Raw genomic sequence first — 16,913 nt, forward strand, 5'->3', positions numbered from 1 at the left:
ACTCGGATTCAGACTCGGATTTCAGCGACTTAAGCGATTCAACAGATTAAGCATGTATTGAAACAGATGGTTGGAGTATGAAAGTATTGAAGAAGAAACTGAAACTATTGAGCGAATAGCTATTGATGCTATTCACAGCCCTAGCATGGCCGAATAGCTGCGTTAGCATCGCCGGTAAAATGTGCGGACCAAACGATCAGGACTTTCGCATCTCTTGACACTGGAGCAACTTAAATCCGTCGATTGGTAAGTGTTTTTTTCGCATTAAATGTGGGTGGAAGTAAACGTGATATAGTTGCAAATGCATCTGCAGGTTATCCATACATCTCTGTGCCATGTCTGCTTTAGCACCGCCGGTAAATAGCATGTTAGCATCGATTAGCGTAGCATGTTAGCATCGATTAGCTGGCAGTCAACATCAACAAAACTCACCTTTGTGATTTCGTTGATTTTATCGTTGCAAATGCATCTGCAGGTTATCCATACATCTCTGTGCCATGTCTGCCTTAGCACCGCTGGTAAATAGCATGTTAGCATCGATTAGCATAGCATTTTAGCATCGATTAGCTGGCAGTCACGCCGCAACCAAATATGTCTGATTAGCACATAAGTCAACATCAACAAAACTCACCTTTGTGATTTCGTTGACTTTATCGTTGCAAATGCATCTGCAGGTTATCCATACATCTCTGTGCCATGTCTGTCTTAGCATTGCCGGTAAAATGTGGAGACACTTTGGCACATTCAATGGGGGTCTGGCGGCAGACACTTTCACATCTTCGGGCCAGTGGTGCAACTTGAATCCCTCCCAGTTAGTGTTGTTACACCCTCCGACAACACACCGACGAGGCATGATGTCTCCAAGGTTCCAAAAAATAGTCGAAAAAACGGAAAATAACAGAGCTGAGACCCGGTGTTTGTAATGTGTTGAAAATGAAAATGGCGGCTGTGTTACCTCGGTGACGTCACATTCTGACGTCATCACCACATGAGCGGTAAACAGAAAGGTGTTTAATTCGCCAAAATTCACCCATTTAGAGTTCGGAAATCGGTTAAAAAAACATATGGTCTTTTTTCTGCAACATCAAGGTATATATTGACGCTTACATAGGTCTGCTGATAATGTTCCCCTTTAAGGTGCTAGTTTTAGAAAAATGTTCCGAATCAAATTAGCAATGATGGACTGAGCGGGAACAGGAACAACGTGGGTTCCGAGTCAATGAACACAAGGAGAAATAGGTGTGAGGAAAATGGTGCAACGTAGGTTGCACTGCTAAAAAGGAAGCTCAAAATAATGACTCTCAAACAGAACAGGAACTGGACTCAATGATTCAAGTGGTGTAAGAAGACCCTTGTCAAGATTCTCTTTTAAAAAAATAAATAAATAAACAACCTATATAAGTCTGAACCGGAACAGGAACAGTATGGATTGACAATTAATCAACACAATGAGAGACGGGGGTGAGGAAAAGGATGTATAAGATCAACAGGAACTTCAGACAACTAAGCCATGAAGACCTGACCAGGAACAGGAACTATTCTACAAAAGGTGGTAGGGCCAAACAGGAAGCTCAACATTATGACCCGTAAACATTTGAACAGGAACATGAATGATCTAGTAGTCTAAGACAGGTCTAAGACACATGTGTCTAAAACAAGAAGGAACTTTCTCCAGATGCCTTAAAAAAAATTGAATATCCTAACAAACACACTGTTAAAGGCCTACTGAAATGAGATTTCCTTATTTGAACGGGGATAGCAGGTCCATTCTATGTGTCATACTTGATCATTTCGCGATATTGCCATACTTTTGCTGAAAGGATTTAGTAGAGAACATCGACGATAAATTTTGCAACTTTTGGTCGCTAATAAAAAAGCCTTGCCTGTACCGGAAGTAGCAGACCATGTGCGCGTGATGTCACGGGTTGTAGGGCTCCTCCCATCCTCACATTGTTTACAATCATAGCCAGCAGCAGCTAGAGCTATTCGGACCGAGAAAGCGACACTTTCCCCATTAGTTTGAGCGAGGATGAAAGATTCGTGGATGAGGAAATTTAGAGTGAATAATTAGGGGAAAAAATAAAATAAAATAAAAAAGTAAAAAAAAAAAAAAGGCGAGGGCAGTGGGAGCGATTCAGATTTTGTTAGACACATTTACTAGGATAATTGTGGAAAATCCCTTATCTGCCTATTAAGTTACCAGTATTTTAGTGAGATTATAAAGTACCTGAAAAGCGGAGGGGTGTGGCCACAGGTGTGTTGACGCCAGAGTCTTTGAGGGAAGTCACACAGCTGCAGCAAGACGGAAGCTCCGCTGATGTCTCCAGTAAGAGCTGACTTATTACCACAATTTTCTCACCGAAAACTGCCGGTCGGGATCCATGTTCGCTTGACCGCTCTGATCCATAGTAAAGCTTCATCTTCGGGAATTTTAAACAAGGAAACACCGACTGTGTTTGTGTGGCTAAAGGCTAAAAGCTTCCCAACTCCATCTTTCTACTTGGACTTCTCCATTATTAATTGAACAAATTGCAAAAGATTCAGCAACGCAGATGTCCAGAATACTGTGTAATTATGCGATTAAAGCAGACTACTTATAGCTTGGATCGGGCTGGAAAATAATGTCCGCTACAATTTGAGACGTCACGCGCATGCGTCATCATACCGCGACGTTTTCAAACTGACACTTCGCGGGAAATTTAAAATTGCAATTTAGTAAACAAAAAACGCCGTATTGGCATGTGTTGCAATGTTAATACAAACCCTGTTTCCATATGAGTTGGGAAATTGTGTTAGAAATTGTGTTAGTTGTAAATATAAACTGAATAAAATGATTTGCAAATCCTTTTCAAGCCATATTCAGTTGAATATGCTACAAAGACAACAGATTTGATGTTCAAACTAATAACATTTTTTTTTTTGCAAATAATCATTAACTTTAAAATTTGATGCCAGCAACACGTGACAAAGAAGTTGGGAAAGGTGGAAATAAATACTGATAAAGTTGAGGAATGCTCATCAAACACTTATATGGAACATCCCACAGGTGTGCAGGCTAATTGGGAACAGTTGGGTATAAAAGCAGCTTCCATGAAATGCTAAGTATTTCACAAACAAGGATGGGGTGAGGGTCACCACTTTGTAAGCAAATTGTCGAACAGTTTTAGAACAACATTTCTCAACGAGCTATTGCAAGGAATTTAGGGATTTTCCCCATGTAAGGTCCATAAAAATCATGTAAAGGTTCAGAGAATCTAGAGAAATCACTGCACGTAAGCGATGATATTGCGAACCTTTGATCAAAAACCAAAAACCAAAATCAGTGTGTAAAGGATATCACCATGTGGGCTCAGGAACACTTCATAAAACCACTGTCAGTAACTACAGTTGGTCACTACATCTGTAAGTGCAAGTTAAAACTCTACTATGCAAACCCAAACCCATTTATCAACAACACCCTGAAACGCCGCCAGCTTGGCTGGACCCGAGCTCACCTAAGATGGACTGATGCAAAGTGGCAAGGTGTTCTGTGGTCTGACGAGTCCACATTTCAAATTACATTTGGAAACAGAGGACGTGGTGTCCTCCAGAACAAAGAGGAAAATAACCATTCAGATTGTTATAGGCGCAAAGTTCAAAAGCCAGCATCTGTGATGGTATGGGGGTGTATTAGTGCCCAAGGCATGGGTAACTTACACATCTGTGAAGGCACCGTTAATGCTGAATGGTCCATACAGGTTTTGGAGCAACATATGTTGTCATCCAAGCAACGTTATCATGGACGCCCCTTCTTATTTCAGCAAAACAATGCCAAGCCACGTGTTACAACAGCGTGGCTTCGTAGTAAAAGAGTGCAATTACTTTCCTGGCCCGCCTGCAGTCCAGACATGTCTCCTATCCAAAATGTTTGGCACATTATGAAGCGTCAAATACAACAACAAGACCCCAGGCTGTTGAACATCTTAAGCTGTATATCAGGCAAGAATGGTAAAGAATTCCACTTTCAAAGCTTCAACAATTAGTTTCCTCAGTTCCCAAACGTTTATTGAGTGTTGTTAAAACAAAAGGTGATGTAACACAGTGGTGAACATGCCCTTTCCCAACTACTTTGGCACGTGTTGCTGCCATGAAATTTTAAGTTAATTATTATTTGCAAAAAAAACTAAGTTTAGGAGTTTGAACATCAAATATCTTGTCTTTGAAGTGCATTCAACTGAATATGGGTGGAAAAGGATTTGCAAATCATTGTATTCCGTTTATATTTACGTCTAACACAATTTCCCAACTCATATGGAAACGGGGTTTGTAATTGTAATATGTTGTATATGGTGTGAGCAATTGAGGAAAGTAGAGACAGGTGAAGAAAAGCAGGAACCTGCGCCATAAAGTACTGACCAAGGAACAAGAACTATCCTACATATGTGGCAGGGCGAGACCGAGAGCTCAACATAATGACCCAGAATCATCTGAACAGGAACGATTTGGACTCGGGGCCGATGATCCAGTGGTGTTGGACAAAAAGTGACAGAAACAGGCATGAATCTTTCAATAATATGCTCTTTTTAGAAATGTTCCTAACAAATAATTAAGACTGAGCAGGAACAGGAACAACTCGGGGGGGGCGATGCATCACAGAAGGAAAGAGACACAGGTGTTGGACATGGCATCGTGAAAACAGGGGCAGGAATCTTTGATGTTTTAAGGGTTCCATGAACAAAAGAGTCGTAAAAGTCCTGGAAAAACTCGGCCATGCCCGACCTTTCATCGGGACCACAACGAATGACGCCTCATTTAGAGCATGAGAGCGGGATAAAAGGGGGTTAAGGGGGGGGGAGAAGGCTTTTGTCCGTCGCAGGAATGCACATAAGACGCAGGAAGAGTGTTTGGCGTGACCCCGACTAGATGAGGGAAACCATGGCAACGGCAGCCAGTGAGAAGCTCCGCTGGACCAGGCGGATACAATAGCGCCCGCTGCGGGATTGTCATTCCGCTCAGGCCTGACCCAAATCCCACAAATCCCAGCATCCTGGGGAAAAAGAAACAACACATTCACGCGGACGACAATATTCCCAACAAGTATGGCCTCCCATTCCAAACAGTACAAACTTTTCTTCTCCTCCTCCTTTGTTCCTCCAACAAAACTGCCGAGAGCAAAACTTTCTCAGGGTTTCATCCTAAACTTTCTCCGATGGCGTGCCGGCAACGACAAAGTAGTCCTTCTGTCTTCCCAACGTTAGTAAAACAAAGACTCACTTACATTTTATCCGCAGGTCTGCTCGTTGTGTGTCAGCGCCGGGAGAAAAGTCTTCCTCTAAGCTCTTTTCATCGGGAACCTCTACCACTACTCCTTCTGTTTCTATGTGTGTGTGTGTTTGTGTGTGTGGGACGGGTGAGGGGGTGGGGTCAGGGGGCGGGTGCGAGGACTCGTGATCAGGAACTCATTACCCCCAAGGTCACTCCGGGGACGCCCCGCCGGGATCCCCGACTATAGTGGAGACGGGAAATGGAGGGCGAGACCCAGCAACCTACCCCACACCCCCTCACCTCACCCCATGCAGTCCAGGATGTCAACACAATTAAGCATTTAAGTCTCATCTTAAAACTCATCTGTATACTCTAGCCTTTAAATAGACCTCCTTTTTAGACCAGTTGATCTGCCGCTTCTTTTCTTTCTCCTATGTCCCCCCCTCCCTTGTGGAGGGGGTCCGGTCCGATGACCATGGATGAAGTACTGACTGTCCAGAGTCGAGACCCAGGATGGACCGCTCGTCGGGACCCAGGATGGACCGCTCGCCTGTATCGGTTGGGGACATCTCTACGCTGCTGATCCGCTTGAGATGGTTTCCTGTGGACGGGACTCTCACTGCTGTCTTGGAGCCACTATAGATTGAACTTTCACAGTATCATGTTAGACCCGCTCGACATCCATTGCTTTCGGTCCCCTAGAGGGGGGGGGTTGCCCACATCTGAGGTCCTCTCCAAGGTTTCTCATAGTCAGCATTGTCGCTGGCGTCCCACTGGATGTGAATTCTCCCTGCCCACTGGGTGTGAGTTTTCCTTGCCCTTTTGTGGGTTCTTCCGAGGATGTTGTAGTCGTAATGATTTGTGCAGTCCTTTGAGACATTTGTGATTTGGGGCTATATAAATAAACATTGATTGATTGAAGATGCTTTGTTTTGGGCCACGCCCACAGGAAGTTATAGTTACGTAAATAAAGTTAAAAGTTAAAGTACCAATGACTGTCACACACATACTAGATGGGGTGAAATTATTCTCTGCATTTGACCCATCACCCTTGATCACCCCCCGGGAGGTGAGGGGAGCAGTGGGCAGCAGCGGTGGCCACGCCCGGGAATCATTTATGGTGATTTAACCCCCAATTCCAACCCATAAAGGCCTACTGAAATGAGATGTTCTTATTTAAACGGGGATAGCAGGTCCATTCTATGTGTCATACTTGATCATTTTGCGATATTGCCATATTTTTGCTGAAAGGATTTAGTAGAGAACATCGACGATAAAGTTCACAACTTTCGGTCGCTAACAGAAAAGCCCTGCCTGTACAGGAAGTCGCAGACGATGACGTCACATGTTTGATGGCTCCTCACATATTCACATTGTTTTTAATGGGAGCCTCCAACAAAAACAGCTATTCGGACCGAGAAAACGACAATTTCCCCCATAATTTGAGCGAGGATGAAAGATTCGTGGTTAAGGATATTGATAGCGAAGGACTAGAAAAAAATAATAATAATAATAAAGTAAAAAAAAAAAAGGGGGGATTGCATTATGACCCATTCAGGTGTTTTTAGACACATTTACTAGGATAATTCTGGGAAATCCCTTATCTTTCTATTGTGTTGCTAGTGTTTTAGTGAGTTAAATAGTACCTGATAGTCGGAGGGGTGTGTCCACGGGTGTGATGACGCCAGTCTCTGAGGGAATTAGTCACGGCAGCAGCAGCACGACAGAAGTCCACTTAACCCGAGCGATGACAGCAAGCAACTGTCACGCCTTCCTTATAACTTTTTTTTTATAAGGCTTTTAATTTTTTCGCGGCTCCTTTGGGTTGCCGACTCCTGAATGAAGGTGTCGCCTACTTCCTGTTCCTGTTCCTACATTTAAAGAGAAACTGCACCTTTTTTAATTTTTTTTAATTTTGCCTATTGTTCATAATCATTGTGGGAAACATGCCTCCCGTCCAAAGGCAAAACCCAGTAACTCAATTTTGGTCAAAACTGAGCTGATAATAATTTTGGAGTTCCCAGGTGATATGTTTTACATTAGTGTATGCGATATTGTAATTTGTTCCGTAAGTAAGCTGTTACGCGCATGGCAGGACCTAGCAACTACCACATAACCGCGTAGATACAACAAAACCTAGTATCTCAAGGGACCAATCGAAGCTTCTTTGTCAGTCGCCTTATTGTCTTTAATGAGACATTTGCACGAATGGGGGCCGACGGTCAACCTGATTATGTGATATTATGGCACGAGGGGATATTTGGAAGATTGGCCCAGGACGTTGCAAGCACCTTCATTAAATGTATTGTTCTTGATTCTTCACCTTGCATACTCTTTTGGGCAGATAACTGTGGAGGTCCAAATAAAAACTGGACGCTGTACACGGCTCTTGCCCAATGTGCAAACGCAGAATGGGGCCCACCCGAGATTGTGATAAAATATCTGGAGAAAGGGCACACGTTCATGAGAGCAGATTCAATCCGTGGCTCAATCGGCAAGAAAATGAAAGTTCAAGAAAACATCTCTACCTTTGATGACTTTGTAGATCTTTGTAAGACAGCATCAAGATAGATTGGTTTTCCTTTGTTTTCTCAAAATCAGCTAGAAGTGAGTTACTAGGTTTTGCCTTTGGACGGGAGGATGTCTGCCTGCGTATCGGCAATTAAATCCAACCTCTACTTTTTGATATTGAGGAAATAAAACTTTTGTACTAAAACCACTTTGTTTGCAGTTAAGTTTCGGATTTTCCACCACAACATTTCACCCTTGCTCCTGATGGGTCTTGGTTAGGGCCTTGCATAGCAGTTCCCGCCAACAGTGTGTGGATGAATGGGTGAATGTGGAAATAGTGTCAAAGCGCTTTTATTACCTTACTATAGACAGCAATTTTAAACTAGACAAACAAGTCAATGGCGTTTTAAAATCGTGTTTTTATCACCTTCGTCTTTTAGTAAAGGTTAAACCGTTTTTATCTTTTAACCTTTTTGAACAAGTCGTGCATGTTTTTATTTCAAGTGGCCTGGACTACTGCGATGCACTTTATGCTGGCATTAGCCAAAAAGCTCTCTCCCGGTTGCAGTTAGTCCAGAACGCGGCAGCAGGACTTTTAACAGGGGCCAGGAAACGCCAGCATAGAACCCCAATTCTTCAGAGTTTGCACTGGCTCCCTGTTCATTTTAGAATTGATTTTAAAACATTGCTGTTTGTTTTTAAATCTTTACATGGACTGGCACCTCAATATATCTCGGACCTCATCCAAATTTACATTCCTACGCGCGCTCTGAGGTCCGAGAGCCAGTTCCAGCTCGTGGTGCCCAAGACCAGACTTAAGACCAGGGGAGACAGGACCTTCTCTGTGGTCGGCCCTAAGCTCTGGAACACTCTGCCCCTCCATGTTCAAACTGCTTCCACAGTGGAGTGTTTTAAGTCTCGTCTTAAGACCCACTTTTATTCTTTGGCTTTTAACACTACGTGAGTTGTGTGGTCCTCTGTGTTTTTTATACACTTTGATTTCTAGTTTACTGTTTTAATTGATTTCACCCTTTAAAATAGTTTTTAATCATATTTGTTTTTATATTGTTTTTATATTCATTTATTTTTTGTTTTTATTCAGTCATTGGTGGTGCATAATATATATATATATATATATATCCATCCATCCATTTTCTACCGCTTATTCCCTTTTGGGGTCGCGGGGTTACTTTTTTTTAATTTTATTTTATTTTTTATTTTTTTTTTTACATTTGTTTTTAACATGGCTGTTCTCTGTTGTCCTCTGTGTTTTTTATACACTTTGATTTCTATTTTACTGTTTTAATTGATTTGACCCTTTAAAATAGTTTTTAATCATATTTGTTTTTATATTGTTTTTATTGGTTTTATATTCATTTATTTTTTGTTTTTATTCAGTCATTGGTGGTGCATAATATATATATGTATATATATATTTTTTTAATTTTATTTTATTTATTTATTTTTTTTACATTTGTTTTTAACATGGCTGTGCAGCACTTTGGAAACGTTATTGTTGTTTAAATGTGCTATATAAATAAAGGGGATTGGATTGGATTGGATTAAAAGTAGAAAAGTGCTGTACAAGTATAACCCATTTACCATTTGCTCAAGGGCACAACGGACGTGACTAGGATGGTAGAAGCTGGGGCTTGAACCAGGAACCCTCAGGTTGCTGGCACAGCCACTCTCCCGACCACGCCACGACGTCCCCAAGGCTAGTTTTGATATCCAAAGCAAAGCATGCAAAAAGCCTGCGTATGCCACCTGTGTTTCAAACATTTTTCTCCCGGTGTTAAGTAACCCGGAATCCAAGCAACACCTGTTCCTGTGCCTCCCGCCAGTCGGGATTCCAGCTGTGGTCCCCGCCATCAGCATGTCTCCCCCGCCCTGCTGATGAGGACATCGCATTGCAGTGGTCTCATATTCTTCTCATTAATAATCCATCTCATCCATTTGCGTCCCTGGAACAACCCGCCCCCCCCCCCCAACCCCCTTCCAGTGCGGGGATACGCTTTAGTGGCCACCACCGGGAGCCTGATATCATTTCGCCTCATCTGATTAGAGGAGATGAAATGAAAAAAGATTCCAAGAGAGGTCGTGCTGACAGGACAAACGCAGGATCTTTTTTTTTTTGGGGGGGGGTGGGTTAAAACCAAAAGTACTTCCTAACTCACTTTGTGGTCATTGCGAGGACCTTCCAGGCCCGAAGTTTTTTCACTGATTACGTGTCCGCTGGCCAACAAGAAGCCTGCAAATCTGCAGTTCCTGAGCTGCAAAATTAAATAATCAGGCTTTTTTTTTCTCTCCTTAAAAGCCACAATTCAATTTGGGCGACGTATGGGCAAGGAAATGGATTCATGGATGTCTGGGAAGGCCGTGTGAGCGTACACATCCCGTAATACGACACAACAGGGATCCAACACAAAAAACAGTGTGTACTGTTCCTAATAATTTGGTCACCTTCCACAGCCCAAAAAGTGCACTCAGACATAGAGATAAAAAACATACATTGTCGCGAGCCGAGGGAGAAAAGGTAATGAAGTGTCTCTATGAGTAATGTTTACACAAACTAATACAAGATCTGCATTATGATGTTTTGCTTTCACAAACACAATAACGGCTACTTTTTTTTTTGGTGTAGTTCTGTTCCAAATATTTTAGCTAAACAGTGCAGGGCGAGAGCTTTTGTTATCATTAAAGGCCTACTGAAATGATTCCATCCATTTTCTACCGCTTATTCCCTTTCGGGGTCGCGGGGGGCGCTGGCGCCTATCTCAGCTACAATCGGGCGGAAGGCGGGGTACACCCTGGACAAGTCGCCACCTCATCGCAGGGCCAACACAGATAGACAGACAACATTCACACACTAGGGACCATTTAGTGTTGCCAATCAACCTATCCCCAGGTGCATGTCTTTGGAAGTGGGAGGAAGCCGGAGTACCCGGAGGGAACCCACGCAGTCACGGGGAGAACATGCAAACTCCACACAGAAAGATCGCGAGCCTGGATTTGAACCCAGGACTGCGGGACCTTCGTATTGTGAGGCAGACGCACTAACCCCTCTGCCACCGTGAAGCCCGTGAAGCTACTGAAATGAGATGTTCTTATTCAAACGGGGATAGCAGGTCCATCCTATGTGTCATACTTGATCATTTCGGTACACCTTTTGTATAAAAAAATACCGGAAGTGTGCCTTATAATCTGATGCGCCCTACGATCTGTAAAATAGGGTCGTCATTATTGTTGTCATGACGTGGACTATGGTGAGGTTTGTTTTTCCGTGGTGCAAAACGACTGGACCGGACATGGCGTGAAGGTAATGACATGTTTTAATTGTATCTCGAAAAGTACAAACAAAACAAAGGGTATAAACAAAATAAGCTCTAAGAGGAGGTACAAAAACTTGGCTATGAAACAAAACTATTACGACAACGTGCAGTATGGACATATAACAAAACTTGCCAATTACGGTATGAATAACAAAACTTACGAGGAACGAGAAAAGAGCATGGATCATCAGCACAGAGCAAGGGTGTGTAGAGGGTGGTAGAGACTGATGTCGCCAGGCTGACTGCCTGGCAACTACAGGCTTAAAAAGGTGCAGTGATTAACAGGTGCATGAGTCCAAATGAACCAGGTGCTTGACATGACAGGTGGAAACTAATTGGTAGTCATGGTGACAAAAACAAACAAGAGTGCACAATGAGAGGAACTAATGGAGTCAAAAACAAAACCAAACATAACTAAACAGACATGATCACAAAGACAAGACAATTGTCTTTGTGATCATAGACTCTTTTCATTAGATTCTGTAGCTACTTTACTCTCAACGATGTATGTTTTATTCTCATTCCTATTGTCACGTTTGGAACGCATCTTGAGCGCGTGTTGTGTCACCCCCAGATGCACGAGGACCAGACAGGAAGGAGTAGCAGGTAAGACTTGATTTAATATATAAAAATTAAAAGAAGACTGGTACAAACGACAAAATAAAGCGCGTGCCTACGCACGGGAAGCTAACGCTAAACTTAGCATGAGACAAAGTCCAAAAAATGACGTGCCGAGCGCACGCGAAGCTGAGACGAGACTTAGCAAGGTTAAATACAAATACGAGAAACAAACGTGACTGTTGCATGTAGCAAACAACGGACCAAGACCGAACAAAGAGAGCAGGCAGGCTTAAATACAGAAACAATAATCAGAACACAGGTGCGCCTAAAAAACACGAGCAGGTGGGACAAATGACAAACCATGGAAACAAGATAAAACAGTAAGTACAAAAACTAAGAACAGGAAGAGTCCAAAACGATCGACAAAACACAAAAGGACTCAGAAACCAAAACCATTCGTGATCCGGGCGGCTGACCACAACACCTGTTACTTTTTAGTTTTCTCGCATAGCGCAAAAAAAGTGCAAAGCAAGAGCTTTTGTTATCATTCCTGCTTGTTACTTGCTTGGCATGGGAGTTCGTTAGTGGAAAATACGCTGTCAGGTTCAAACACTGTTGACATCTATTAAACGAGACAAAAAGGCAAGGAATCAAACAGAGACAGACTTAAATTTGGACTCAGATCATGAGGAGAGACATGGCCTCTGTACACCTTGCACAGTTCCTGCACCGAGCTCTAACTAAAAGGTTTTCGTCTCCTCTTTTATTTAGATATTCAATGTTTACGCAACAACACATGTTAAAACAGGAATGGGGAGTATATAAACAGTCGTTGTTTTCGGTCACATCGAAGACAAAAGAAGACGATGCCTCGGGCTTGGGCTCGTCCTGGTCTCAGCTTCGGCAGGTCCATCCATCCATCCATCATCTTCCGCTTATCCGAGGTCGGGTCGCGGGGGCAGCAGCCTAAGCAGGGAAGCCCAGACTTCCCTATCTCCAGCCACTTCGTCCAGCTCTTCCCGGGGGATCCCGAGGCGTTCCCAGGCCAGCCGGGAGACATAGTCTTCCCAACGTGTCCTGGGTCTTCCCCGTGGCCTCCTACCAGCTGGACGTGCCCTAAACACATCCCTAGGGAGGCGTTCGGGTGGCATCCTGACCAGATGCCCGAACCACCTCATCTGGCTCCTCTCGATGTGGAGGAGCAGCGGCTTTACTTTGAGTTCCTCCCGGATGGCAGAGCTTCTCACCCTATCTCTAAGGGAGAGACCCGCCACACGGCGGAGGAAACTCATTTCGGCCGCTTGTACCCGTGATCTTATCCTTTCGGTCATGACCCAAAGCTCATGACCATAGGTGAGGATGGGAACGTAGATCGACCGGTAAATTGAGAGCTTTGCCTTCCGGCTCAGCTCCTTCTTCACCACAACGGATCGATACAACGTCCGCATTACTGAAGACGCCGCACCGATCCGCCTGTCGATCTCACGATCCACTCTTCCTTCACTCGTGAACAAGACTCCTAGGTACTTGAACTCCTCCACTTGGGGCAGGGTCTCCTCCCCAACCCGGAGATGGCACTCCACCCTTTTCCGGGCGAGAACCATGGACTCGGACTTGGAGGTGCTGATTCTCATTCCGGTCGCTTCACACTCGGCTGCGAACCGATCCAGGTCTTAGAGGACAAAAGAAAACCCCTCTCGTCGCATTCCAACGTACGCAGCGGAATGCCCCAAGACCTTGCTTGGTCGAAGAAGGACAGCTCTCAACTAACCAATAAATAAAAGAGAGCTGAAAGTTTTTTTTGATAATTCACACACAATTTACACAATGTTTCTAACATACACCAAAGACACAACGCAGTGTAGAGAGACGGCGAGGGGGCAAATAGAAAATGGTTGCATTTTCATGCAAATCTGGATTAAAAATTGTTGTTTTCTTAATCCTTGTAAACAGGGCTAAAACGTAATGAAGTGTCTCAATCTTGATCAACACTGCACCGCTACCTCACTTGTGTATTCATAAAGCTTTTAGCTGAGTAGGAATATTTCCGCACCAGTGCTCCAGCTGATAAAATTTAGGAGATTTTCTTATTGCTCACGTTCCCGCCGGATTTTCACAAAGCAGACAAGGATTTCTCACAATGATTTCGCCGCTAAAAAAGTAGCGTGGAGACGGCCTGCCGCTCATTAGTCTCGGCCGGCTTGAAAGGCGAGCAATAAACACGAGTGAAATCGATGGATTAGTCGATTGCTGATTTATCAGCTCGATGCCGGACTGCTGGAAGGCATGAAAACCTCAGCGGTCCCAAGGAAGAGACCCTCCAAAGCCAAGCAAACTCATGGAAGTCAGAAGTCTTCCGTCCTGTTTCTCCACTTCATTTCTGAGCGACAATTTCCAGTCCAGCACCCAGCGTTGATCTACTCCCCTCCCCCCTAAAAACTCATTAATCTCTAATGGCTTATTTGTGTCTCTGCACCACAGCGGCTGTGTTATCATTAATGACTTTTCAATCTTAAATTTTTGCGCATAGACGAAGGATCATTAAAGCCAGGATGTTTTACAAATGTGGGGCGAAGAAGAGCGTGACCTTGCGTCTTCTTGTTTGATGGACACAAGATATTAGGAGCTTTTTTAGTGTGTATGTGTGTGTGTGTAACATTTTTATAATATATCAATCAATCAATGAATGTTTACTTATATAGCCCTAAATCACTAGTGTCTCAAAGGGCTGCACAAACCACTACGACATCCTCGGTAGGCCCACATAAGGGCAAGGAAAACTCACACCCAGTGGGACGTCGGTGACAATGATGACTATGAGAACCTTGGAGAGGAGGAAAGCAATGGATGTCGAGCGGGTCTAACATGATACTGTGAAAGTTCAATCCATAATGGATCCAACAGTCGCGAGAGTCCAGTCCAAAGCGGATCCAACACAGCAGCGAGAGTCCCGTCCACAGCGGAGCCAGCAGGAAACCATCCCAAGCGGAGGCGGATCAGCAGCGCAGAGATGTCCCCAGCCGATACACAGGCAAGCAGTACATGGCCACCGGATCGGACCGGACCCCCTCCACAGGGGAGAGTGGGACATAGAAGAAAAAGAAAAGAAACAGCAGATCAACTGGTCTAAAAAGGGAGTCTATTTAAAGGCTAGAGTATACAAATGAGTTTTAAGGTGAGACTTAAATGCTTCTACTGAGGTGGCATCTCGAACTGTTACCGGGAGGGCATTCCAGAGTACTGGAGCCCGAAATGAAAAAGCTCTACAGCCCGCAGACTTTTTTTGGGCTTTGGGGATCACTAATAAGCCGGAGTCCTTTGAAGGCAGATTTTTTGCCGGGACATATGGTACAATACAATCGGCAAGATAGGATGGAGCTAGACCGTGTAGTATTTTATACGTAAGTAGTAAAACCTTAAAGTCACATCTTAAGTACACAGGAAGCCAGTGCAGGTGAGCCAGTATAGGTATATATGTATGTATATATGTATATAAAGGTATATACAGTACAGGTATATATGTATGTATATATGTATATAAAGGTATATACAGTATAGGTATATATGTATGTATATATGTATATAAAGGTATATACAGTACAGGTATATATGTATGTATATATGTATATAAAGGTATATACAGTACAGGCGTAATGTGATCAAACTTTCTTGTTTTTGTCAAAAGTCTAGCAGCCACATTTTGTACCAACTGTAATCTTTTAATGCTAGACATGGGGAGACCCGAAAATAATACGTTACAGTAGTCGAGGCGAGACGTAACAAACGCATGGATAATATCATGTTTCAACGCTATGAGGCTTTCATTGGAAAAAACTTCAATAAAATGAATATAGCTTCCGCCTGCTGCGTTCCACGACTGATTGGTTAATACACATTTATTTGTATAATACATTCATTTTATCTCATTTTTTTTTTCATTAAACTTTTCCTCTCAGTAATCTAACCGCCTCTCATTCAAAGCAAGCTGTGATAGGCTTCAGCCAGTCTCTGACATTGAACAGGATTAGCATTGAATTAATTTAATTTAAGCTTAGCTTTATTGCAATTTTAGTTTGATTTATTTTTGTCATTTTTATTTTATTTTTGTCTTAACTTTAGCTTTGTTTTAAAGGCCTACTGAAAGCCACTACTAGCGACCACGCAGTCTGATAGTTTATATATCAATGATGAAATATTAACATTGCAACACATGCCAATACGGCCAATTTAGTTGACTAAATTGCAATTTTAAATTTCCCGCGAGGTATCTTGTTGAAAACGTCGCGGAATGATGACGCTTATGTTGACGCGTGCTTGTGACGTTATTGGTTGGAGCGGACATTTTGTCCCAGCACCACTGACGGCTAAAAGTCGTCTGCTTTAATCGCATAATTACACAGTATTTTGGACATCTGTGTTGCTGAATCTTTTGCAATTTGTTCAATTAATAATGGAGACGTCAAAGAAGAATACTGTTATCATTAATGACTTTTCAATCTTAAATTTTTGCGCATAGACGAAGGATCATTAAAGCCAGAATGTTTTACAAATGGGGGGCGAAGAAGAGCGTGACCTTGCGTCTTCTTGTTTGATGGACACAAGATATTAGGAGCTTTTTTAGTGTGTATGTGTAAAATTTTTATAATATATCATGTTTCAACGCTATGAGGCTTTCATTGGAAAAAACTTCAATAAAATGAATATAGCTTCCGCCTGCTGCGTTCCACGACTGATTGGTTAATACACATTTATTTGTATAATACATTCATTTTATCTCATTTTTTTTTTCATTAAACTTTTCCTCTCAGTAATCTAACCGCCTCTCATTCAAAGCAAGCTGTGATAGGCTTCAGCCAGTCTTTGACATTGAACAGGATTAGCATTGAATTAATTTAATTCAAGCTTAGCTTTATTGCAATTTTATTCTCAGTTTTAGTATGTTTTTAGTTTGATTTATTTTTGTCAATTTTATTTTATTTTTGTCTTAACTTTAGCTTTGTTTTAAAGGCCTACTGAAAGCCACTACTACCGACCACGCAGTCTGATAGTTTATATATCAATGATGAAATATTAACATTGCAACACATGCTAATACGGCCGATTTAGTTGACTAAATTGCAATTTTAAAGTTCCCGCGAGGTTTCTTGTTGAAAACGTCGCGGAATGATGACGCTTATGTTGACGCGTGCTTGTGACGTTATTGGTTGGAGCGGACATTTTGTCCCAGCACCACTGACGGCTAAAAGTCGTCTGCTTTAATCGCAT

At 42.8% G+C, this 16,913-nt stretch overlaps 1 protein-coding gene across 2 annotated transcripts in view; it reads right to left on the reverse strand.

Annotated features, from left to right (window-relative positions):
* The window catches only part of ptn (pleiotrophin), a 132,945-nt gene that overhangs the window by 97,974 nt on the left and 18,058 nt on the right, over nucleotides 1–16,913 (reverse strand). Inside the window, exon 1 of one of the 2 annotated variants that reach the window (XM_061912008.1) lies at nucleotides 5,258–5,394. The exons of the other annotated variant lie outside the window; for it this stretch is intronic. Coding sequence (XP_061767992.1) covers nucleotides 5,258–5,259 — 2 coding nt within the window. The 5' untranslated portion in view covers nucleotides 5,260–5,394. Of the gene's footprint in view, nucleotides 1–5,257; nucleotides 5,395–16,913 lie in introns of those variants that run through there. 2 annotated transcript variants of the gene reach the window in all.

The sequence above is a fragment of the Nerophis ophidion genome, linkage group LG10 (assembly GCF_033978795.1).
Source record: "Nerophis ophidion isolate RoL-2023_Sa linkage group LG10, RoL_Noph_v1.0, whole genome shotgun sequence".
NCBI lineage: Eukaryota > Metazoa > Chordata > Actinopteri > Syngnathiformes > Syngnathidae > Nerophis > Nerophis ophidion.